This window comes from Schistocerca cancellata, chromosome 2, assembly GCF_023864275.1.
Source record: "Schistocerca cancellata isolate TAMUIC-IGC-003103 chromosome 2, iqSchCanc2.1, whole genome shotgun sequence".
In the NCBI taxonomy this organism is placed as follows: domain Eukaryota; kingdom Metazoa; phylum Arthropoda; class Insecta; order Orthoptera; family Acrididae; genus Schistocerca; species Schistocerca cancellata.
This window is the reverse complement of record NC_064627.1, coordinates 481166097-481193183: the sequence shown is the minus strand read 5'-3', so window position 1 is coordinate 481193183 and position 27087 is coordinate 481166097. Positions and strand designations below refer to the sequence as shown.

Below are 27087 nucleotides of genomic sequence, written 5' to 3'. Positions count from 1 at the left end.
ATAGGTGTCCTATTAATCGCCAGCAGTTCAGCTGTATAGTGAATAACGGTACCGATTAAGGGAATGGGAGCAAGGGATCGGAAGACACCAAATACGCTCAGTGTGTATGCCTGGAGGCCTCATTCAACATGTTGAAGAGGCTATTCTGGCAGCCATTGAGGAGAAAAGGTGCAGCCAACTACAGAATCTGGAACACATTGGAACAAATGATCCCTGTCTTTTGAGCTCCAAGGTCATATTTGGATCAGTCCAGCTACTAAAAGAGGGGATGGGAATACTAAAGTAATTTACAGCCAAAAACGAGATATCTATTAAAGCAACAGAAGACTGTAAAAGTCAGTGCCCATCTGATCTGATCAAGGCTGCATCATACTAAGTGCACCACCTTCCAACACCACTCCCCTACTTCCTCTGTTTCGTCATGTCAGCATCCCTCCCGAAGTTGATGATTCATCTATCATCTCACATCTCTGACACAATGGCACAATGGCATCCTCAGCCTTCACACCGCTGGAAGCTAACCCTGGTGGTATGATAGGCTGTGACTATCTAGACTGGCTCCAAAGGGTTGATTGTTCTATGGTCTCTCTAAATAGGTCATGTGTCATTACACATCAGAAACAGCTACCCAAGTAGCTAACTGTGTATGGAGTATACATAAGGCTTTTTTTAGATTTGGCAACTCTCCAACCATATCAGATAATGATAGCTGTAGGAAACTCGTAAGTATCAGTTTAAGACCCAAGGAAATGCCTCTCACATGTGAGTATTTAAATCCTAGTGATTAACTGCCAAAGCATTCACAACAAAGTTCCAGATTTTGAAGCACTTCTAAAAAGCAAAAAGTTCACATAATATTAGGCACAGAAAGCTAGTTAAAACCCGAAATTGACAGCAGTGAGATCTTCAGAGAAAATTTAAGCATATACTACAATGATAGGGAAATGAGAAACGGAAGTGGTGTGTTTATTACAGCAGACAAGAAACACATATCCACCAAGATAGAAATTGCAACTGCATGTGTGATAGTTTGGGCAATAATCGGTATCAAGGGTGGGCATAAAATTATGACAGGATCCTAGTATTGGCAGCCAAACTCACCTCCTGATGTAACCAAAAATTTTAGGGGAAACCTCAGTTCACTTATACATAAGTTCCTTAATCTTATTGTAGTCATTAAAGAAAACTTAAATCATTCAACAATCAGTTGGGATTATTATAGTTTTATTAGTGGTGGGTATGAAGAACATAATGTCAAATGTTAAGTACCTTTCTTGAAAACTTGCTACAACAGATAGTTCAGAACCCAGTTCATGAAGATATATATTAGATCTAACGGCAACAGACAGACCTGGTCACTTTGAGGACGTCCACATCGAAATTGGTACCAGTGAGCATGTGTCAATTATAGCAACAATGAATGCCAAAATGCAAAGGATAACAATAACAAGCAGAAAAATTTATATGTTCATCAAACTAGACAAAATAGCAGTAGTGATAACTTGAAACTTTTAGTTCAGAACAAGAGCATGTAGAGGAACTACAGCACAGGTTCAGAAGAGTAGTTGCTGTGTTCTGGATAGGTATGAACCATGTAGAACAATTCGTAATGGGAGAGATCCTCCATGGTATACAGCAGCTGTAAAGAAACTTCTAAAGAAACAGAGACTATTCCATAATAGAAATCAAACAGTGCATACGGCTATAGATAGAGAGATGATCAACATTTGCAGTCAAGACAGCAGTGTGTGAAGCCTTCAATGACTACCATAATAGAATATGGTCAAATGATACTCCACAAAATCCCAAAGAAATTCTAGTCTCGTGTGAAAGCTGTTAGCGACACCAAAGTCAGTGTCCAGCTCTCATGGACAAGACAGGAACTCAAATAGAGAGTAGCAAAGCAAAATCAGAAATGTTTACCCTGTTTTCAAATGTTCATTTACAATGGAAAACCCAGGAGTACTGCCATAGTTTAAGTCTCATACTTCTGAAAAAATTAGTGAAATATGTATTAGTGGCAGTGGTGTTGAGAGACAGCTGAAAACGTTAAATCTGAACAAAGCCCCAGACTATGCCCAGTAGCTAGAAGAAAGCACAGATCAGCATGGGTCGCACTTGTCTACAAGAAGTGTAGCAGAAGCGATCCACAGAACTTCTGTCCAATATCCTTGACATCCATGTGTTGTAGAATCTTATAACATATTCTGAGCTCAAACACAATGAGGTAACTCGAACAGAACTACCTCCTCCATGCCAAACATATAATGTCCTGAAAGGCATGGATCAAGGAAGTCAGGTAGATGTAGGGTTCCTCGACTTCCGAAATGCATTTGACTCAGTACCACACCTGCACTTTATTATCAAAAGTACGATCATATGGGGCATCAAACGAAATATGTGACTGGAGTGAATATTTCTTGTTAGGGAGGATGCAGCATGTTATCTTGGATGGAGAGTCATTGACAAATGTAGAAGTAAGTTCGAGTGCACCCTTGGGAGGCGTGATCGGTGCGTTGCTATTCATGTTGCATATTAATGGTCTTGCAGACAATATTAATTGTAACCTCAGACTTTTTGCAGATGAGGCAGATACCAACAACGAAGCAGTCTGAAAAAAAAAAATACAAACATTATGTCAGACTTTGATAAGATTTCAAAGTTGTGCAATGATTCACAACTTGCTTTCAGTGTTCAAAAATGTAAAAATGTGCACTTCACAGAAAAAATAGTACCGGTATCCAATGATATAATATCAGGGAATCACAGTTGGAAACTGAAAACGTGAATAAATACTTGGGTGTAACGCTTAGTATGGACATGAAGTGGAATCATCACATAGACCCATCCCTGAGTAAAGCTGGTAATAGACTTTAATTTAATGGTACAAGACTGCAGAAATGCGTTCAGTCTACAAAGGAGATTGCTTACACATGAGGTGTTCGACCCATCCTGGAATACTTCTCTAGTGTTCAGGACCAATACTAGGTAGGACTGACAGAGAAGGTCACAGGTTTGTTTGACCCACAGGAGAGGTGTTGAAAGAACTGAATTAGCAGACTCTTAAAGATAGACGGAAAATGTGCTACGAAAATCTACTAAAGAAGTTTCAAGAACCGGCTTGAAGTGATGGCTCTAGGAATGTACTGCAATCCACTACACATTGCTCCCACGGGGAACGTAAGGACAAGATTAGAATAATTACGGCACTCTCTGAGGCATTTTATCAAACAATTTTCACATGTTCCATACGTGAATGGAACGGTAAAAATCCTAATAACTGATACAGTGAGACGTCAGTGCTGCCACGCACTTCACAGTTTTTTTTTTTTTTTTGCAGAGTACAGCTGTAGATCTATTTACCACATTTGTTAATGGTTTCTGAAATTCAGTTTTGGTCTCCCACAAGATATGTTGCATGGAAGTGTAATGATTCAGGATGTTAGCAATTGTTTTATCTCTGATGATATTGTTATTCACTTTCATATTTTCTATTTCATTTTTTCTGTGTGCATTTTTTGTTGTCCCTCGCAGTGTTAATTATATCTTTTAAATATATTATTATTTATATTTTGAAATAAACTGATTAATTGATTTGTTAATTTGTATTTTTCTTGTCTTATCAACTGACTGTACTTCTTATGGTCTGCTGGTAGCTTTCAATAATTTCCCTCTGTTTCATTCGTCTTAAGTTAGCCCTCATTTCTTTTATTTCCTTCGTGATCCACTGCTTGGTTTGGAGAATTTTTCTTTTCCTCTCGGTTTTTGGAAATGCGGGATTGACGTAGGGGCTTACGGTTTCTTGAAAAACACTGCCTTCGTCAGCATTAAAAAAAAATAAAAAAAGGCTTATTTCAGTAGTGAACTGCGATTTACTTAGCGGCAGGCGAGCACAGTTCGAAGAATTCTCATGTTACAGGAATTCACTGAAACGAAATCGATGGTCGTGTCTGTCGATATTTCGTTTCGATACAGTTTCTGGCATTATTCCAATACGAGTACAATATGGCTTGTATATTTGAATACATCGTGATGCATTGAATTTTTGAATATTTTACCGTGTACGAAACTGAATGTTATAGACACAGTGCGAAAAACGTAAAAGTAAAAGGAACGGTAAGTGTACTTCCAACTCATTCTGTTAGAATAGGGTAGGAGGAAGAAGTCGAAGAGCGTCGTTCTATGTAGAAGTTTGTGTTGGGTGCAATAGTATTCGGAAGGAGCCTATTGCGACGTCAATTTTTAAAAACAGCTTCTTTATTTACTATTTTAAGGTAACTTGTTTAGAGAGACTGTCGAGAACATATCATGATTTGTATTATAACCTAACGAAATAATCATGTACATGGAATGTCAGTTTGAAGTTGTGATATACTTATAATAAATAGGCATTGCTTAGATAATATTGATTGATCTACTTTTCAGGTTGGGTCATTGGTGAACGCAATTGCATCATAATACTTATGGAATGTATGGAAATAGTGACAAACCAGTGGACTTCAGCAAGAAGCCTCGCGTTGTCCCAAGAAAAATTAAAAACAATGTCTACAAAGGACTTACTTACAGGGAGCTTGGATATAACTTAGGAAGAGCTAATCCCGACTTTGAAGCAGTTGCTGAAGATAAACTTGTGACGAAGAATTATCTTGAAATGGTTAGCTAACATTGAGTAATGTTTTCTGGCTGTGCTTTCGACAGTGCAAAAACATGGTTTGACAAGTGTATCAGTTTCTATAGAGTTTTTGTGGAATATAGTGTTATTAATCGAGTCCAAAAATAGTTCGTGTGCAATTAGTTGTTCGTGCATGTGTTCAATGAAAGTCACTGTTAATTGTGTTTTTGGACCGATATAGCGTAAGGGGCGAGAGGGGGGTGGGGGCGGGCAAGTTTTGAATTGTGATACTATTTTCTGATGTTACTGCAGAAAGGTAAGTGTTGAAAAAAGATGCCGTTTCTTCGATATTAGAGAGCTAGCGAGCTCGACGTACTGAAAACATTGCTTTCAAGGATCTGCTTCCGACGGTTCAGTATGTTTGGCTTATTGCAAAGCGCTAGCTACTAAAGTGATTTTTCAATCATTTGTTAGGTGTAAGGAAATTTTACAGTCGTAACAGTTTAAATGTTTTGATGAACCATCTCATCATGGAAACATTTCGTTGCAGTTAGCCTTAAATATGTTTAGTAATGTGTAGTAAAACCTTCATTCCCTGCGTTGTAGATTATCTCAAAACTTATGTCCTCCCCACGGCCTTTTCCCAGCCCCCCCCCCCCCCCCCCAGTCATACAGTCATACTTCTGCTTTAATTTTTGTTATTGTGGCAGTGATGTACAGTGAAGCTTGAGGTCTGGTTTAGGAATCTTTATCTTCAAGGCTGGATTGCAAGTAGTAAGCCAGTTTTCGAGTTTGAAGCATTATATTAGGCCCTATCTTATAAGGAAGTACAGTGGCTGATATGTCAAGTTAAAAAATAATAATAATAATGTAATGTACTGGTACGAGAAGGTTCTGGTTGCAATACAAGCAATGGAAACAGTAAAGATAACTTTTTTTTTCCCCTAGTACTCATTGGCTCAACAATACATCAAGTGATTCAGCATTTTTCATTGTACCTTAATAAAAATGGAAATGTAAGGAAAAAGTTTTTAATTAATTCTTATAATAAAAGCAAAAAAAAATTCACTTAATTTTTGTTTGGTTACTTGCTTACATTTCTTGTTGGCTGAAGAAAAACATATTCTGAGTATACCTTGAGGTGAGAATGTGCCATACCTCTTCAATAGGAACCAGTGAATTTTTAAATTTTATTGCAGTGCAGTTACTGTATCAGTTTGTGTGAGGCATTTCCCTACAGTGTGGTACTGGTGTTGAATTCCTCCTGAAATCACAGTTGCCATAGCAGACTGATATGTAGTGTTGCCTGAGATTGAAAGGTGATAAATTTTTTCAGAGTTGGTGAAGCCAATGAGTCTGGCAAATGAACATTGTGGTAACATTGATCTTTGACATTGCCTAATGTTTATGTTCTTGCTATAGGGTATTTAGACACCCATTGCCTTATGTAAAGCACTTTTCATGATAAAGACTAGAACTTCAAGGTAAATTTGGAAATGTGTAGTTGACAGTAAACAAGTGTCTGATTATTTTGGTGCATATTACATAATTGTTAACTGAATAAACTAAGAAAAATGCAAGTGACTGTGTTATGTACATGAGTGAAGTGTCCTCCCTCCTTTCTCTCTCCTCCCCCCCCCTCCCCTCTCCCCTCTCCACTACCCACTGCGATCTTGTTTGTGATTAGAGAACTATCAGTACCATAGAATTTAAAATTGATTGGAAATGAGTTCAGTGAAACTAAAAAATGTGAAATAAAGATCAATGTGTAGTGTTGCAGGGCATTTAGTCATCATTGGCAACAATTGCTCCATCTTTAAAACACCATAGTATAACAATATTTGAACCCTGCTTTGTGATTGCTTTATTTAATTTTAAAAAGACTCCACAATCATAAACATTTGCACGAAATTTAATCCACTCTTCCCTATAACTGAAATTACAAAGTACATCCAGACACATTGCATTGTGCAGTAGTGAAATCTCTATTTTGAACATGTAGACCTAACTCACGGGAGAGTAATGTATCTCTCGCATTTAATGACAAGGCAATGGTTACTTGCAATTTGTGCAATCTAAGTTGACACCCAGATTAATTTCTGATGGGAATGACTGTAAATGGGAAATGGATTACAGTCGCTTCCATAAGCCACCGTGCCGAGTGTTGGTATGGATAGAATCCATATCAGCAAGATATTGGAAAGGGGAAACAAATATCAAATGAGCAATGAAAAATTAAAGGTAACAGTGATATGAAGCATAAAGTTATGTCTATACAATGAAAGTCAGAAGCCACAGCGCACTATCAGTACTGCATCACAGCCATTGAATGGAAATCTATAACACACTTTTTTAGTTGTTGTGATCCTTGTGTTTTCCCATTAAAAACAGCCTTGTTTCATATTTGATAACAGAAATAGAAGCATATTGAGGACTGCTTTTGAGACTGTATTCATGATGTAGGTAGTGCGATGAAACAGATTTTTAACTATGCGTTCTTGAAAATTTCTCTGTAGTATTCACTCGTGCTAACCCGTTTGATTCGTGTAGCCTTCTTTGTTAGTAACGGGTTATAGCTGAAGATATCAAAAGCATTTGCTAGGCCAAGAAACAACTCGCAGTTCATTTCATCACCAGCTACAACATTGAGGCCCAATATGTACTATAACTTCGGCCAAACAATTTTTCTAATATTTAATTTTTACTAAGGGTGTTACAGTGTGTTACATATTATTCTTTAAATAATGCCTCAAGATCCAATTGTTGGTGACCGTGATCTGTAATTTGTTGTATTGTTATCAAAAAATTTTCAAATAATTACAGTATCAGTACTGTTAATTATTTCAGCTTCTTAGAGAGTACTGCAATGGAAATCAATAAAAGACAAGGAGCTGTTTTCTGCGCCATATTTACTGTGTGTAAATTATAACATCTTCGCTGATAGGGATGTTGAATGCAGTGTCTGTATAAATATTCCTTTTGATCATTGGGCTATATTTGTTGAGGCCTACTGTTCATTAAAAGTGTCTGCTTCTGTATCCATAACATACACACCACTGTGATATGCATAGCTGAGGCTACTTCTCATTGTGCTGTGTATAGTGGTATACTTTTTTCACTTGTGGAGCATGGAGAGAATGACTGCATCAGTGTCACGGCAAAAGTGCTCTTATGGTGTACCAGATTCGTTCGCTGGATGCTGCTGGTGGCAGTTTGTCAAAACGTGTTTCTGACTGCTATATGTATACACTGTTTGGAAACATGTTTTGAAACAGGGAAACCCCTATTCATAGCAGTGTCGCTACAGTTCAAAGAAAACAGTGGTTGAGGCAAGCTACCAATGGTCACTGCTGTGCCACCCTAGTGCCTATTTATATGTTGCGTTTTCATCTGCTATATAGAGTTGATAGGTGTTGCATTTTTGTGTGCTGTATTAAGTTGAAAACAGGTAGTGAATGAGGCAGCAGACTGTTAGGCCATCATTACACTGAGCTGTATACTGATTGTGCAATATACAGAGCAAGCAGTATGAGAACAGTAGTAATCAAAAAGATTCTCTGTAGAGAACTGCTGCTACATTTGGTAGAATGCTGACAAAAATGTGTAGAAAAGAAAGTAAGGTCACTTACAATAGCTTGCTTTGAAATGCAAAATATGCAAGGCTCAGAAATGAATAGTAACAGCATGTCTGCTCGACTTTGTTTTTCTGATTTTTTCCCCCCCACCTCTGACATCTTTCATCTCATTTGTGGGCCCTTCAGTGTTTTAATAACGAAGCACCACATGTAATTACAGTTTCTTCAACACTAGTTATAACAATATGAAAGAATAATACAACATAGCATTGCAGTCGATGAAAATACCAATGAGAAATGTTTGCCACCAGGATGGACAGAAACAGTGACAAGAAACAAAGTTGGTAACATGTTGCAACACACCACAGGAAACATTTTTTCAAGAGAAAGAAGTTTCCCGACGAGACAATGAGTATGCAGCTTTGTTTTCTTTTGGCAGGCTTTGAACTGATTTGTTTCTTAAATGGAGAGTGGGAAGAAAACTTGATCTGCGACAGACAAGCCCTAGGTTAGGTAGTAATGTGACAAGTTATGGATCACCGAAACTAAGGCATGTCAACATGAAAAGTTGTGTAGCCCGAGATAAATTTTTGTCATTGCAAAAACCTACTTTTATATGTTTATTTCCAGTACTCCAGAAAATTCCAAAAAATATCGTTAGTTCAAAACTAATAGAAGAAAATACCACCCAACTTTATTTACAAAGCATGAAAAATCACCAACAAGCATTGTAATTATTAATCGATAAGTAACTCAAGATTTCTTGTATTTGTAGTTCCTATATGAGCAGAATGTAGGAGGTTATATTTTATGTTTTCTGCTTAATACCTGTTCTTTGAACTTTGTGAGTAAGCTTTTGCAAGACAGTTGGCATCTATCTTAAAATGTCTGACTTGTGGTATTTCTGTGATGCTTTGCCATGTCTCAAGGAAACCCGTAGCAATTCATACTGCCCTACCTGTACATTCAATGCCTCCTGTTAGTTATATTTAGTATGGGTCCAACACACTTCAGCATTATTCTAGAATGGGAGGCATGAATGTGTTATGAGTGATGTCCTTTGTAGACTGATTGCATTTTCCCTGTCTCGTGCTGCCTGCCTTACCTGCAGCTGAGGGGTTTGTGATTATTCCATTTCATATCCCTACAAATTGTTATACTAAGTATTTGTATAAGTTGACTGATTCCAGTTGTCACTCATTGGGATTGTAATCATGGGATCAGTGTAAAATGATTTTGCATTCTTAAAAGTGCACAGTTTTACTGAGAAGTGCACAGCTTTATATTTCTATACATTGAAGCATGTTGTCACTCTTTTCACCACTTTGAAATATGCTATTGTAATCTGATTTGTGTAGTTCTCTTTTTCAGACAGAATTTCAATATAGATAACTGATTCATCCGCAGACTGTCTAAATATACTATTAATATTGTCTACAGTGTATTAATATAAAACAAGAACAGAAAATGGCCCAGTGCACTTCCCTGGAGCATGTCTGAAGTTATTTTGACATCTATTGATAGTTGTCCTTCCATGATAACAGGTTGCCCCAAACCCTAAAAAGAAATCCTCAAGCCACTCACAAATTTTGACACCCTATACAATCATATTTACATTAATAATGTTGGTGGTTTTTATGGCTGAATAATTCACTCATTTGTTTCACGTTAAGGCTGAGAAAAGTATAGTATACGCCATTTTGCATTCTGATATTTTATTTATGAATGCCTCCGTTGTTTTCGAATAGTGATTGGTCTTGGACAACAAACTTTTCATGAGAGTGGAAATGTGTATGACGCACTTGTCAGTACGCGCAACAGCTTCGAGCTGGCTACAAGGGGTATTAAAGTGTACACTACCTATTAATATCTTCTCTCCAACAAAAGCATTTTCTTCCTCAATACCAAGTTACCTCACAGTAGGATGCCATAAAGCATTAATCAATGAAAGTAGTCAAAGTAAAGGAAAACCAGTGATGTTAAGAATGTAATAAATAATAAAAGTAACTTCATACACAAATGTAATCCTAGCTACTTCTCGATCACTACTGTGCTGTAGAATAATTTCTGAATGTTTACTAATCTAATTTGTATGTGTGTGTGTGGGGGGGGGGGGGGTGGCGGGGGGGGGGGGGTGCGGATTAGTGTGAGAGAGAGAGAGAGAGAGAGAGAGAGGCATGATTAAGTATAGATGAACTGTACGTAAAAGAAAAATACTTGGGCCTTGTGAACGCTAGCCATTGATATATTATTCGAAGTGTGATGCAATACAGCTACATAAATGACACAATGTGATAATATTTTTTATAAACAGTGTGAATTTTGAAGTTACAGTTGGGGCCCAAGCAAACCACTATTTTTCTCCTCTGTGGTCTGATGATTTCAAGCTTTTAGTGTGTGTGAAGGCATTAATAACAAGAACAGCTCCATCGAAAATCCCTCTATTCTTTTGGATGTTGTTTTAGTGTGATTCTTCTTTTCAGTTTTTGTGATGTTGGTGATAATACTTATCACTCTTTTTAAAAAAGGCTCGTATCTTTCTAATGTTAATAACATGATGAGTCTTATCAGTGTGATGTCACAGTGTTAACTAATCCCAAAAATATAATTGCATGGTAGCATTTCTGTACTATAATTGAGGCCTTCTCTGGAGTGACGACTTAGCTGAAATCACACGTTTTAAATTTTGTATGTATAAAAAGTTGGTTTAGTTTCTTGATTCTGAAACTCGAGTGCAAGATCTTAACATACTCATATTTTTATTTTTCTCTGGTCATGTGTCTGATAGAAATACAATGGTTTTAATATTGTATGGATCCTGGAGCTTTACTACTCACATAATCATATATGAAGGAACAAACAGAACCTGAATTTTTTGCTGTACCTCCTAAAAACAATAAAATTTACTTGATTGTTCATTGTGACAGTGAATATTAAATAGCACATAGAAAGCCTCCTGTAGAATCGTGGAGTAATGAAGAGTTTAGACAGAGACAAATTCTGTGGTAAGGCGGGTGCCAGGATGAGATTCATTGGGTGAGTCCTTAGAAAATATAGTCCATCAACAAAGGAGGTGGCTTACAAAATGCTCATTCAGCCTATATTTGAGTATTGCTCATCAGTGTGGGATCCATACCAGGTCAGGTTGACAGAGGAGACAGAGAAGAGCCAAAGAAGAGCGGCGCATTTTGTCACAGGGTTATTTGGTAAGCGTGATAGCGTTACAGAGATGTTTAGCAAACTCAAGTGGCAGACTCTGCAAGACAGGCGCTCTGCATCGTGGTGTAGCTTGCTGTCCAGGTTTCGAGAGGGTGCGTTTCTGGAAGAGGTATCGAATATATTGCTTCCCCTACTTATACTTCCCGAGGAGATCACGGATGTAAAATTAGAGGGATTCGAGCACGCACGGACGCTTTCCGGCAGTCATTCTTCCCGTGAACGATACTCGGCTGGAACAGGAAAGGGAGGTAATGACAGTGGCACGTAAAGTGCCCTCTGCCACACGCCGTTGGGTGGCTTGTGGAGTATAAATGTAGATGTAGATGTAGATCAAATTCAACCACTGAGGTACCAGTGCTTATAAGTTTGGCTGACCTCTTTTAGTTTATTGTACTGCGAGACTTTAGTGTCTTCATGTACTATTTCATGAACCCTTTGTTTTGATGGTCAGTATAACTTCACATTCGGAACAGAAATCGCAGGTATCAGTTCTTGGTTTGAAATGAATACTGACTATTCTTTCTGAAGGACTTGATAAGTTGTGGCCTCATCTGGAGTGTCTTATTAATTTCATGCAGAGCATTATTTTGGAAAGAGTGGAATAATTTTGCAACATTAAGGTGTGGGTTGGAAAATCTTGCCATTGAAATTTGTCTTGGCAAAAACGTGATGGCTGTTTGGAAGGAAACTGGTCTCAGTGAGATCAGACCATTTCGATATTGCTATTTTATGCGGCTTGTTGTTGTGTTTCCTTCCATTATGTGTTGTAAGAGTGCTGATATTCAACACCTTTAAAACTATTTTTAAATGATGCTTTGTAACTTGCGAAACTTTCTGGAACAGGGATTTACAGACTACAGTAGTACTATTCTTCTTGCATTTTAGATGAAAATGTATGAAGAGCTATGATTCCAACCAGACTTCGTTCCATTATATGTTCAAAATATTTCCTTCTTTTCAAGTAAACTTAATCAGTGTATCTTCCATGTTATTTTCACCTATAGCCCAAAATCTTTCATGTCTTTTTTTTTTGTGTTTTGGGTGTATTTTTATAAAACATTCCTTTGTGCAATATTCCGTGCTGACTTCAATTTTCTTAGAACTAACTTTCTTATCAGTTTTTTGCAGAACGTAACATTTTCCAGAATTTCTCTTCTTCTTCGTAACCTGTTTCTTTCACTTTTCTTTCTGAATTATGTTGCCTTCCAATAGTGTAGTTTTCATATTCACCCTCCATACTTGATGTATTATTGCTAATCGCACTTCCCATATTTTTTGCCAGTTTCTGTTAGCTTTGAGTGTGATATCAAAAGAAGATTTCTCACATTGCCTTCCAATAGTGTAGTTTTCATATTCACCCTCCATACTTGATGTATTATTGCTAATCGCACTTCCCATATTTTTTGCCAGTTTCTGTTAGCTTTGAGTGTGATATCAAAAGAAGATTTCTCACGTTAAAAATATTCCATCAGTAATAAGTAAGTCTCAGCTCAGCGGACACAAAACACAGGTTTGAGCATTGTGGAAGCTGTCTGTGCACTGCAGTTTGTGGAGCAGTAACTTGACACAGCACAGCAGTCAAATGTTTCTAGAGGACACTGTGTTTATTGGATATTAATAATAGTTCATCACTGTAAAGACTTGTTAGTACAGATGCATTTTTTGCAGGAAATGAAAAGATGACATGATGTACTTTGCAAGACTTATTCCAGGAACTCCCATGTTGTAAAAGTGACTTGAACCACACCGCAATATTAGTTCATGGTTATGATCCATGGTATGTGCAAATAACTAAACTGCATCAAGTCATTTACATATCAAAAGTTATTAAATCTGCATCCAGAAATTTGATTTGATCCATAATTTGAGGATATCATGTGAGAAAGAGCGAAGGTTGGGTTTTGCATCATCGATGGCTTGGAATCCATTCTGATTGGCATGCTGGAGATGATTCTGGTCGAGATACCTGATTACATTTGGGGCCAGAATTCCTATGTTTTGAGGTTCTGCTGTAACAGGTGGATATCAGTGATATTGATTGGTAGTTTTGTGAATCATTTCTCCTATCCTTCTCGTAGACAGGTGTGAGCTGTGCTTGCTCCTAGTGTCAGGTTGTTATGTCTGAGGGAGCTACAGTGTATTACAAATTACTATCCCTGAGTGATATGGTTAACAGAGCGGCTAAATCATCTGAAAATTCTTTATGGAATCTTATATAGATTAAACCAGGTGGGGAGTATTGATTAATTTTTGACTGCAGCTCTTTCTCAAACCACTGACACTCAATTTCGCTGTGGTGTGAGTATTAAGCTTGGAAAGTACTCCTGTATTCCCTTTATAAATGAAAATTTGAAAATGGATTTCAACATTACTGCTTCTGCTTTACTACCCAATATCATTTCCTATGTTACCCACAAATGTCTGGACACTAACTTTGGTGGCACTAATGGCCTTTACAGATATGAGCCGATTTTCTTTGTTTAAAGAAGCCTTTTGATAAGTATTTGTTACAGTAGTCACTGAAAACTTCATACATTGCCCTGTTGATTGTAAAGAGCAAGTCATTGAGCACCTCTTATCACTAGCCACATGTTTTGTTTTACACTTACATAGTGATCACTGTTTATTTGCAAATATATTTACTGGGACAGTGTACCACAAACGGTTCATTCCATCAACTATTCTGCTAGGTATTTATCTATAGAATGCTTCATCCAGATATTCTTCTAAACTGGGACCACAGTTCTTAAACATTTTTTGTACATAGCTAAATGTTTAAAGTTCCTCCTTGAGACTTGATAAATGGATGTAAATGAATATTCCTTTATGTCTCACTTTTACACGCATGTACCCAATAAATTATGTGATTGTTGGTGCACTGTTTAAGGAGGAAAGATTGAAGTTAACATTCTATTGGCCGCTGACACTTTTTCTACCTCATGAATTCTCAGTGCCTTAAATATATCCTAAAGACTTGCATGATAAACAATATTAAAATCTTCAGAAAGGTTTATATAGAGGATGATCGTACATCTCTCACTACACTACAGGTTAGTCTGTTACTCCATATTTCCATTTGTTGTTTGTTAACTTGCAACCGAATTGTCACCTTACAACCTAACGAGCCCTAGAGCTACAGATCTGTCTATTACAACGGCTGAGAATTCGGAGCTTCAAAGCTGTAGTGTGACAGTTTGTCATTCAATAACTGGTTATGATAGCATTATCATCATTGAGTCAACATAATTGAGTCATACTGAGCAACTATGAGAAGCCATTGTCATTATGTGTGATGAATCATAAACTATTATAAGCAGTTGAATATGTACTTTCATTCATACTTAGTAGTGTTTAATTTGTAAACTTTACAATTGTTGTTTTACTTAAATTTTTGTAAAATGGTCAGTGTGTGGTGGTGTTTTTTGTCATGGCTTATTCCTCGTTACATATTTTCCCTTATTGCTGAACTGCCTTATTAAGCTATCATTTCCCAGTAATATTTTCTACGCTATTACTTTTCAGTCTAGCTTCCTATAAGTCATTGCTTATTCTACAAAAGGATCTTCACATATTTCCATTTGAGAAAAGTTTTTTTAATGAGTTCTGTAGGCATTTTTAATGCCTGCTGTGATACAGGGACAGGGTTTTGTATATGATTAGGCTCTGGACAATATCTTTGGAAATAGCATTTCAAAGTTAGCCACGAAGAGTGAAGAAAAACCTTTTCAGCTGTTGTCGTACTATTTGACAGAACTTCTAAACAGAATTCAGTGATTAGACTTGTTATAAAACTCCCATATTTTCTCACGTGCAAATTTCTTTTATAAGTGACAAACCACTTTCTCCACTGGTATTGCAGGATTAATGAAGATGAATGTGCTTTAGTCAAAACCTCTGTCAATCAGTATTGTTATCTCTGCTTGTGGTGTCTGCTGTACAGTCCAGCATAAAGAAAATGATTCAAAAATACGTTGGTCCATGGAACATATTTTTCAGTAACCACTGCTGTGGCTGCAACTCCTGTTCCTGTAGTAAATGTATTGATGAGATTGTCAGTTGAACAGTCTGACTGATAGAAAATCTGTGTTAAAACAAGCCATGTTTCTAAATAGGCTGTCTGTTGCTAGAAGAAGAAGAAGAAGAAGAAGAAGAAGAAGACAAATAGAAAACTACTGATTGTCAGAGGAACTTCTGGCTGGAACCAGCTACACATGCAAATATTTGGAAATGCCCACAAGAGAATTTAAAATGAATGACCTGTTAACGCAAAGGGAAGGCTTTTATTCAATTTTTGGGCAGTGAGGGATTCCATGTTGTATACAAATAGAGTATCCTGGCTAAAACACTGTTGGAGTATTTTCATTCGCAACCAGAGTGGAGTTATTGCAAGTACTGGGCAGAAACTGAAAAGGGAGCACAACTAGTAAATGCTTTGTTAATTGAAGGCGCTGTTTTGGTTGTTTTGGAAGGAAAGCCAGTCTGAATTTGCGTGAGTATCTGTTCAGCAGATCTTGTGAAAGCAAGTTAAAATTAACTGCGTATTTCGTACTCCTGTATTAATAGGGTAGTAGTCACTTATTATTTACAAGTCTAGTTATACAAAAATAATGAGCAAAACAGCTAATACCATTGTTAGCTTCTTTCCTACTCTGATGTATGAATGTGATGCCAGTTGCAGTGTCTGTCCCCTTACGCTCTTCACTTCCTATGTATTGTGGACGACACGTGGAACTGGTGACTTTTATCTGCATGCAGAACCCATGTAACATGAAAGATACATGTGACAGTGCTTTGTTGATCGAGATGTCATTCATTAACTGCTGCAGCAAGTATCAGTGCTCTACATCGTCAGTTACATGTAATAGAAATATTAGATTATAAAGATATTTTTTTACTAACGGAACTCAAGAGGTTAAGTTATCATGTTCTTTATGTCTCTCTCTCTCTCTCTCTCTCTCTCTCTCTCTCTCTCTCTCTCTCTTGTCTTCATTTGTGTGCTTCATTAAAACTTTTTTTTTCCAGAGATGTGAACTTCCCGCACAAACGAGATCAACTTTTTTAATGGTGTTCAGTCCAGATGGGTAAGTATAAATATCATTTGATTCCATTAACAGCATTACAATATATTTTCTTTAAAGTGTGCTTAATCAGGAATTACATAATGGTGTTGAAAGTGAGTCGACTTTCTGTTAATTATGTTGGTTACGATAGGAGAAATATACAATATTTTTGAAGATAAAGCTGTTACGCATTGAGAGTGAAAAAGTTCAAAATGTGTTGTATGTTTTCTTTGTAAATGAAAAAACACACAGCACTGTAATATTCTACAGTACTTTTTATTTTACAAATCAGTTTTTGGCTGTTACACAATTGTCAAGTACAAAGATACATATGTGTGGCTGTGATTTTTTTGGGGATCAAGGATTTTAGAATAGTGCAACTACGGAGTGTCATAGTTGGTTTCCAAAGGTTAATGTTCGATTTAGTACTAAATCGAAAGTGATTATTCCTGTAAAAATGTGAAGTAAAAGATTTCCGGGGATAAAAAAATATGTAACTCATTAATTAGTCAACTACATGACAAATTACAATAATTGTTTTGAGAGGAAAAATAAGTTGAACAAAATTAAGTAAAATTTGGTTATGATGTTCGAAGCATGATGACTGAACAAGATAATCTTGTCCTTAAAGGTTCAATATACAAACAAACACTGTCCGAACAGGTGTTGAAAGCCCAACAGCACTGACTGGCCGCTGTGTCATCCTCAGCCCTTAGGCATCAACAGATGCGGCTATGGAGGAGCATGCAGCCAGTGCACTGCTCTCCCGGCAGTTGTCAGTGTTTGTGAGCTATGTCACAACTTCTCAGTCAAGTAGCTCCTCAGTTCACCTCACAAGGGCTGAGTGCAACCTGCTTGCCAACAGTGCTCAGCAGACATGGACAGTGCCCCATCCAAGTGCTAGCCAAGCCTGACTGCACTTAACTTTGGTGAACTGGTGGGAACTGGTGTTACCAGTGCGGCAAGGCCATTGACCTAATATTACAAACGGCACAGTATAACAAGTAAGGCTATACAGATAAATGTAAACAATAATAACTAAACAAAGTAAAATGTTTGACAGGGCAAATGAAACTACAGTAACTGATATAAAGGAAAAACGGGGCACGAGGAGGAGAGGTAATTTCCAACATGGTCTGAATGGGATTATTAGTAGTATATGCAGTTAGAAATGGTGAGTATTGGAAATATCGCTGATCACTCAGTACGAAACTTCTGCAGGTGGACATACGTTTATTAATTTTAATTATTTGAAGGTAGTCCATCTTTCTATCTTTGTGGATATTATGTAAGAATTCATGTTGATCTTTGTAGAAGTGGCCTTTTTAAAGCCAGTGGTTCATCTGCGAAAGTAGAGTCTCCTTTTCTAAAGCACCAGCTTCTATGATGATCCTTCAATTGGGTGTATATTGCCCAGCCTGACTGGCCTATATAGAATTTGGTACAATGAAAAGTGGTTTTTGTATATTTTACGCTTTTTCTGGTGCAGAAGAGCTTTACCATTGGGCAAAAAGTGTCCAGTAGAGTTGTGCCCATAAATGATGTTTTGAAGTTTCTAGATTTCAGCATTCTGGCAACATTCAGAGAAGAGATTTTTCTAAACAGGGAACCATGCACCATATATTAAGGTTTTGAGATGGTGGTTTGAGGACAAGAGGAGAGGAGATCTGTTGTTCTTGCTTTATGCCTTATGGAGTCCACAAAAACTGAAGTATAACCCTTGCTTGATGTTATCTGTTTGATTCTGTTTAATTCATGACTAGTGGAGATGGATATTAGACTGTATATCATTGAAATGCAGTCCATTGGTGTTGAGAATTGACAGGAACTAAAATGACAATGGTGATAGGCTTCCTGTAAATCTTAAAAGTGTGAATGTGATCAGTGATATCTATGGTTATGCCTAAGTAATTTATGGAGTTACTGCCAAAGCCAGCTGAATTCTGAGCACAACATTACCAAATTCACAATCACTATTCTATTCTGCCTGCTTGTAATACAGGACCATTTAAGGACAAAATATCTTGTTCAGTCACTTTCCCTTGAACATGGCACCAAATTTACCTGTATATTGTTCAACATATTTTTCCTCAATCACACTCATTTTCGTCCCAAATTAAACATTAACAACTGTCATCTTCGGAAACCAACTGAGATACTTTGTAGCTGTAATATTTGAAAATCTTCGATCCACAAAAATTTCACAGCCACAAATATGTACATTTGCACATGTCAATGGCATAACAGTTGATAACCGGTTTGTAAAAAAAACGCTGTCAAGCGCGCAATTGTAACGCCCTTGTCACAGTCAGATGCAAAATTATTTGAAGAAATGCTCCACCATGAAGAATTTGGCAACTGATGAACATCCCAGCTAGTTTATTATCGTAATATACGAGTTGGTGTGCAATTAATGGTGACGTTCTGTGGAATATATGGCTGTTGCACTTGCTGGTGGAAGTACAGAAACACAACTTGTTGATTAACTCCTCAGAATCCGTCTTTGGAGCAAAAGAGCATCTTGATTGTTAGCTGCAATAGACAGAAGGCATGCTTTCTTGATGCTGCACATTTCAGTGATTTTGACTAAGATAAACTAATGCTGTGATGTTCTTCATGGGCACCCCAATGTAGAAGTTGACACAGGAACAGCTAAGTGAAAAATCCGTGCAATAGCACATTTATTTATATATATGTCTACTTCAGAATTTTCCTTTATGTGATAACACATTTATAAGTTTACTGTGCCGATTTGAAGTTCTTATTTGTGTATTTTACTGTCTGCATCACTTATGCATATCTTTTATTGATTGTATCGAAACCCATTTGTTTGGTGTGAAATTTCGAACATTTACTAGTGCTGCAGTAAATTGGTACTGTTTTTGTTAATTATAGGCTTAAACTTAATTGTGCTCTTTTCAGATTTTTAAGAACTATAGGCCTATCCTTGTTCAAAATAATCATTCTATAATTTTGTTGTACGGTTATGTAAGAAATAGGTTATTATTGAGGATTTTCAGAAACTTAAAACACTATATTTTCATAAGTCACTGGTATGACCATTTTGGGTATGCAACTTATTTCGGAGCAAATCAACTTTTTTGGTTCACAGTTACTTTCAAAGAATATATGACCTCTGAATTTCGTTGTATGCCAACACAAATGAATGTGTATTTCTGAGAATTTTCGGAAGCTACCATTGTTGTCTGCCTAATCTAAGAGTAATTTGTAGCAAATCAGCATTAGTGATGTAGTTACTGCAGCAGATATTCTAACAAACATATTGTGTTGCATCTAATTTTCTCTTAAAAAGTAGCAGCCCTATATATTATCTACATTTATCATAAATTCAGTTTTTGAGTTTGCTAACAACTATAATCAACTTAAAAAATTAGGAAACTAGTATTTAACATAGATTTTTATGTTGCCTTAATAGAGATCTTGTTTTGTGCACTTATTTGAATTCTTATAGGGAACTAGCAACTTCTAGCCGAACAGATTAAAATATAGTCAGCAGGCTTAATCTAAAGTTTATTTGTTCACTGTCCTGTAATACAGTGCACTAGCCAAAATGCAGCCCCGCTGTGAATGCTGTTCTCGAACATTGGATGGGTTGGTTGACATTAGTAAGCAGATGGAAATCGCCCTGACTACTGTCAATTGAATGACAGTTGCTGTGAATTGGTGTGTTGGAAGAGCTCCCAAGAGATGTGTATCTGTGACACAGGTACCAGAGGTACCTCAAGTACTGTCTTCTACAGATCCTGTCTCCTCTGCAGAAAGTATAGGGTCTGTCGTTAACCATCCATGTGTCTGCAAGTGGCATATCAATGGTAGATCTAGGCATTCTGTACAGAGTGGATGAGGACTAACAAGTTTGAGGTGCTATCTTCCACTGAAACTGAGCCAGTGGGACTCGCTTCACGGGTTTTGGGGAAACCTGTTTGGTCCAGTATCAAGAGAAGGCAAACACAAAAGGGATAGGGGTCTATTAATCATTGGAAGTTCAAATGAATGGCGAATGACGGTACTATTTAGGGAAACGGCAGCAACGGTCGGCAAAGTACATCAGATGCATCAGTGTGTATGCCTGGGGGCCTCATTCAACATGTTGAAGAGGATATTCCAGCAGCCATTGAGGGAAGAGGGTGGAATCTGCGGTACAGTGTGGTGGAACAAATTATGCCTGTCATCTGAGCTCTGATGTCATACTTGTGTCATTCCAGGGACTGCCAGAGGAGGTCGATAAGATGAGCCTTGTGCAAGGAGTTTCAACAAAGCTCGCAATGTGCAGTGTTTTCCCCAGAACTGATTGTGGACCTTTGGTTCTGAGTAAAGTGGGAGAACAACCAGAGGCTTCGAAGGTTCTGTGACAAGCGAGGCTGCATCGTCATGGACTTGCACTGTAGGGTTGTGGCCTGTAGGCCCCCCATAAATGGGTCAGGTGTGCACTACACGTCAGAGGCTGCTGCTCAGGTAACTGACTGTGTGGGGCGCACACAAGAGTTTTTTAGATTAGGTGACTCTCCATCCAGTCCAGGTAACGATAGCTATAGGAAACCCAGAAGTATCAGTACAAGATCAAAAAAATGCCTCCCACAAGTGAGAGTATTAAAATCCCAATGGTTAACTGCCAGAACTTGAAGTGCTCCTGAAAAACAGTGAAGCCCATGTAATACTAGGTACAGAAAGCTGTTTGAAACCTGAAATCTATAGCAGTGAGATTTGTGATATTGAAAGGGTAGGCAAATGGGAAATGAAGGTGGTGTATTTCTCGCAGTAGACAAGAAACTCAACTTCACCTGATGGAAATGAAGCTGCATGTGAGATTGTTCAGGCAAGTCTCTTTATCAGAGGCGGATGTAAAATAATTGGATCCTTCTATCTCCCACCAGACTCGCCTCCTGATGTAACTGAAAACTTTAGAGGAAACCTCAGTTCACATGTATGTTAGTTCCCCAGTCATACTGTAATCATCTGTGGAAACTTTAATCATCCAACAATCAATTTGGATAGTTGCAGTTTAATTTAGTAGTGGGCATAATAAGACATCCTGTAAAACATTACTAAATGCCTTCTCTGAAAACTACCTAGAACAGGTAGTTCAAATCCCCACTCATGATGAGAATTTATTGGTTCTTAGGGCAACAAGTAGACCTGACTCTTTTGAAGATGTACACATCGAAAGTGGTATCAGTGACCATGACGCGGGTGTGGCAACAATGATTACCAAATTACAAATGACAACTAAAACAAGCAAAAAGTATATATGTTCAGTAAATTATATAAAAAAAATCATTAGTGTCTTATTTCAGTGAGGAACTTGAAACTTTCAGCATAGGGCAGTAGCATGTAGAGTAACTCTGACTCAAGTTTAAAAGAATAGTTAACTATGCACTGGATAGATATGTATGCAGTAGAACAGTTCATAATGGGATGGAATATCTGCGGTATACAGTCACTGTAAAGAAACTTCTTAAGAAAGAGAGATTACTGAGTGAGGGTAGCAAAACAAAAGCTCAAATACTTAACTAGAGAAAAGAGGCTCTAGATAGAGAGATGCTGAATGAAATGCATTTGCCTGTCAAGAGAGCAATGCGTGATTCCTTCAATGACTACCATAGCAGAATATTGTCAAATGATGTTTCACAAAACCTAAAGACATCCTGGCATGTGTAAAGGCTGTTAGTGGCATCAAAGCTAGTGTCCAATCCCCAGCGTATGAGACAGGAACTGAAATTGAGGGTAGCAAAGCAAAGACTGAAATGTTTAACTCTGTTTTCAAACGTTCCTTTACAAAGGGAAACCTAGGAGAATTGCCCCAATTTAATCTCTAACTACTGAAAAGATGAATGAAAGAAGTATTAGTGTCAGTGGTGATGAGAAACGGCTGAAATCGTTAAAGTGAACAAAGCTCCAGGCCCCGATGGAATCCCTATCAGATTCTATTCTGAATTTGCGGCTGAGCTAGCCTCTTTTCTAACTATAATCTATTGTAGATCCTCCAAACAAAAAACTACGCCCAGTTGTTGAAAAAAGGCACATATCACACCAGTCTACAAGAAGAGTAGTAGAAGTGATCCACAAAATTACCATCCAATATCCTTGACACTGGTTTCTTGTAGGACCTTAGAACATATTCTGAGCTCAAACATAATGAGGTATCTTCAACAGAATGGCCACCTCAGTGCCAACCGACATGGGTTTAGAAAACATCGATAATGTGAAACTAAACTCTCACTTTTCTCACGACATACAGAAAGCTTTGGAGCAAGGCTGTCAGTTAGGTGTAGTATTTCTTGATTTCCAAAGAACATTTGACTCAGTACTGCACCTATGCTTATTGTCAAAAGTACAATCATATGGGGTGTCAAGTGAAATTGGTGACTGGATTAAGGACTTCTTTGTAGAATGGACACAGCATATTATCTTGGATGGAGAGTCATCGTCAAATGTAGAAGTAACTTCGGGTATGCTCCAGGGAAGTGTTGGGACCCTTGCTGTTCACATTGTATGTTAATGACCTTGCAGACAATATTATAAGTAAAATCAGGGTTTTTGTAGGTGATGCAGTTATTTATAAGAAGTACTATCTGAAAGAAGCTGCATAAATATTCAGTCAGATCTTGCTAAGATTTCACTGTGGCATAGAGATTGGCAACTTGCTTTAAATGTTCAGAAATGTAAAATTGTGTATTTCACAAAATAAAATAAAAGTATCGTATGACATTAATATCAGTGTGTTACTGTTGGAATGGTCAACTCATACAAACATCTGGTTGTAACACTTTGTACGGATGTGAAATGGAAAGATCACATAGGCTCAGTTGTCGGTAAAGCAGGTGGTAGACTGGTTTAGTGGTGGAAGACTGAAGAAGTGCAGTCTACAAAGGAGATTGCTTACAAATTGCTCGTGCAACCACTTCTGGAATATTGCTCAAGTGTGTGGGGCCTGTACCAAATAGGACTAACAGGGGATCTTAAACGTATGCAGAGAAGGCCAGCACAAATGATCACAGGTTTATTTGATATGTGGGAGAGTGTTACAGAGATGCTGAAGGAACTGACCTGGCAGACTCTTGAAGATATTCATCCTGATCTTCTGCCCCAAGGGTGGACGATGTTCACATTCAGATGTTGCAGCACCTTTCTCTTGCGGGCAAGCACATTCTCCTTCACACATACAATCAAATCTGGGAGATGGCACATTTCCCAGACAGTGGTGTGATGCCACTGTCATATCCATACCTGAGGCCGGTAAGGATTAACACCTTCCTTCTAGCTACCGCCCCATTTCTCTCACCAGCTGTGTTTGCAAGAGTCTTACCTGACCAACCAGTGGACCTGGTCCCTCACTGTCCTACGTGTCCTCTGCGGAACTTCCTGTGATATGGATTTGACCACCCTCCTCCGTTTGTACCGATCCCTTGTCTGTTTGAAACTGGACTATGGGTGTTTTGTTTCTGTATCTGCATGTCCGTCCATCTTATGACCTCTAAATACAATCCACCATCGTAGCAATCGTTTGGCTACTGGTGCCTTTTACATTAGCCCAGTTGAGAGTCTATATGCAGAAACTGCTGAACTACCTCTGTAGTACTGATGTGACGTTCTCTGCAGCAGATTCACATGTCGTTTGTTTTGCCATGCCCGGCCACCCATCTTGTGCTGCCTTCTTCGATGACTCCTTTGACCACCAGTATGGGGCGCGTTGTCTTCTCTGTTACCTCCTGAAGTTCGCTTTTGGCTATTATTGCTCCAGCAGCTTACCTCCACACTACCTGCCATTTTCCTGATGTGTGTGAACCCTTCACCATCTTGGCTTCATGCATGCTCACTTTGGATTTCATTTGCTTCCTTACGGACACTATTCCAGAGTCTATCTATTGGTGTAAGTTTCTCGACCTTCACATGGAACTTAGCAATAGTACCTTGTGTACACTGGTGGTCGTCGGTGTGACCGTGGTGTTGGGTGTGCCTTGGTCACTGGCACCGACCATTGTAGATGTCAGTTTCTGAAACACGGCTCAGTGTTTACAGCAGAGCTCTACACCATGTATCAGGCCACACAGTACATCCTGTAACACAGGCCTATTCTCTCAGTGCCCTTCAGTGCCTCTTTGTGCTGTTCACAGTCAATCACTTAGTGCAACGGGTCCAAGAAAACTTCCAGTTGCTCTGTCTTGAGAGAGCCACTGTGATGTTTATGCAGGCCCCTGTTCACATTGGTCTGATGGCAAATGAGGCTGCTATCACTGCTGCCAAAGCAGCAGTCCTCCGTCAGCCCACTAGTTCTCCCATTACTTCTGATGATCTCCGTGTTGCAGTCTGACAGCATGTGGTGTCACTTGGGCATTACTACTGGTCTTCCCTTCATGGGAACAGGCTCTGGGGAATTAAACTTCTCCCAGCTGCTTGGCCAATCTCCTCTCGGCTGAGATCATTTTGGGCACTGTCTTTTCAGCCATCACCATTTGTTAAGTGGTGATCCCCCGCCGCTTTGTTCTCATTCTCATCAGCCTTTGACGTTTCACCATTTCATGACCGAATGCCCTTTTTTGTTAACCACTTACTTTCTACCGTATGTTTGCCATCTGAGTTACTGACCGTTTTAGCAAATGACAGGTGGGCTGTTGACTGCTTTTTACTTTTTTTTGTGTCGTAGCAATATGGCAAAGGACATCTAAGCTCTAGTTCTGGATCTCCGTTGTCACTGTGTTGTATTTTTTAGACATTTCTCCAAGAAGAAATCCTTGTTTTTTAGCTGTCTTTCCTTTCGCCAATTGGGCTTAACATGTAATCACTTTTAAATCCTTTTTCGGGTTAGTGTACTAAGGTTCTTACATAGCCATGCATGACCTTAGTTGTTTTAGTGCCCTAAACCAAAACAAATCAAATCACTCAAGTAGCTCCTCAGCTGGTATCATGTGGCTGATTGCATCCCATACCAATATGTCACCAAGGAAAAATTCTTTGCAGTACTGGGAATCAAACCCAGGTCTTCTGCCTGACAGCCACCTATGCTGATCACACAGCTACAGAGCTGACAAGACTAAGTGGAAACTGCGACTTAATCTTCCCAGTCCTTTATAATACGTGGGTAACACAATTTCTGGGACATGACAGTTTTTTATCAACAGTTTGTGCAAAATCATGCATTGTTTTCGGTGTGTCTCAGTGGATTCCTAAAAGGTTCATTTAAACCTGGAGACACACTCCAGTGGACTAATGAGAAGAAAACCTCCTTTGGCAGATTGAAAGTTGCTGTTGCAGGGGCTGCATTATTAGCTCACCCTCTTCATGACGCATCTCTTGAAGTTATGGGTGATGCGTCACCAACTGCCATTGGAGCTGTATTACATGTACAATATAACTGGCAACTTCTATCCATTGTCAGTAAAAAATTATCACTTCCACAAGTTAATTGGTCAGTGTACAACTGTGAGCTCTGTGGGGCATATGCCTCAACCAAAAAATTTGGGCAGTTGCTTGAAGGTAGACATTTCACTCGTGTCACAGATCGTAAGCCACTCATGTTTATTTCCTGTGAAAAGGTGGACAAGGTGTCATGATGCCAGTTGTTGCATTTGGACTTCATTGTGCAATTTACTATCGATATTTGACTTTTTGATGGTGAGCAGAAGTGACCAGGAGATGCACTACATGGCACTGACACCATTGCGAAAGGACTTGCCTTCATGACACTTGCCAATGCCCATGAAGGAGACAATCAACTGCAGACATTCCTCAAAGCATCATCTGGTTTACAGCTATGGTGTATTCAAATGCCACGCTATACTGTGACATATTAGCTTCACAAACATGTCTATTTGTTGCAGCAGATTTTCCTAAACAAGCTGTTTCCTTCCTTCAAAGCAACTCACACCCAGAAGTAAAGGCCACTGTGCGACTAGAGAACAAAGCATTTGTTTGCGAAAATATGGAGAAGTGCAACAAAAGACATCTGCATGTTACAGATCCATCCAGTATCTTCACCCCACAGTCAATGGTTTGTGTCCACATCAACGTTATTGGATCTATACCATTTCCAGAAGGATATCAGTACTGCAGGACAGTGAGTGACTATTTTTCTCGTTGACCTGATGCCTATCCAATGAATGATGTAACTGTAGCCAAGACTTTCTTTCAGGAGTGGATTGCACCTTGGCATACCCCTCTGCATTGCTATCGACCAGGGCAAACAGTTCAAGCCAACCTCCTTCAGGCTCTTGCAACATTACTTGACGTGAACTGAATTAAATCCTGTGCCTATTACCCTGCCATTAATGGTACCCCTCCAGGCAGATCACATCTCTTTTGTAAGTACGTGCTTGGCTGCCATGGACCCTAACCTTTGTAGCCTTACGTCCTTTCTGTGTGGCATGCTTATACTTCCACTATCCCTTTGTCCCTCTACCTCTCCATTGGGTGATACTCTTGGTGCCAACTCTGCTTGGATCTGATTTATGATTGGCCTTCCAGTTTCCACTTCCAGCATATTCTACAACTTTTCATCAAATAAACACATGGTCCCATTGTTGGGTTTGACCTGCCACCAATTTTCAAAATTCTCGAGAAGTGTTGATCATGCACAGAAAGTCGCCAAATGCAGTGTGTGCCC

General features: G+C 38.5%; 1 protein-coding gene across 1 annotated transcript in view; it reads left to right on the top strand.

The window, feature by feature from the left end:
* Positions 1 to 3979: 3979 nt before the first annotated feature.
* The window catches only part of LOC126155481 (uncharacterized), a 330938-nt gene continuing 307830 nt past the window's right edge, over positions 3980 to 27087 (top strand). The window contains 3 exon segments of the mRNA XM_049916231.1: positions 3980 to 4116; positions 4426 to 4654; positions 16429 to 16487. Of these exon segments, the coding sequence (XP_049772188.1) occupies positions 4469 to 4654; positions 16429 to 16487 (245 nt within the window). The 5' untranslated portion in view covers positions 3980 to 4116; positions 4426 to 4468.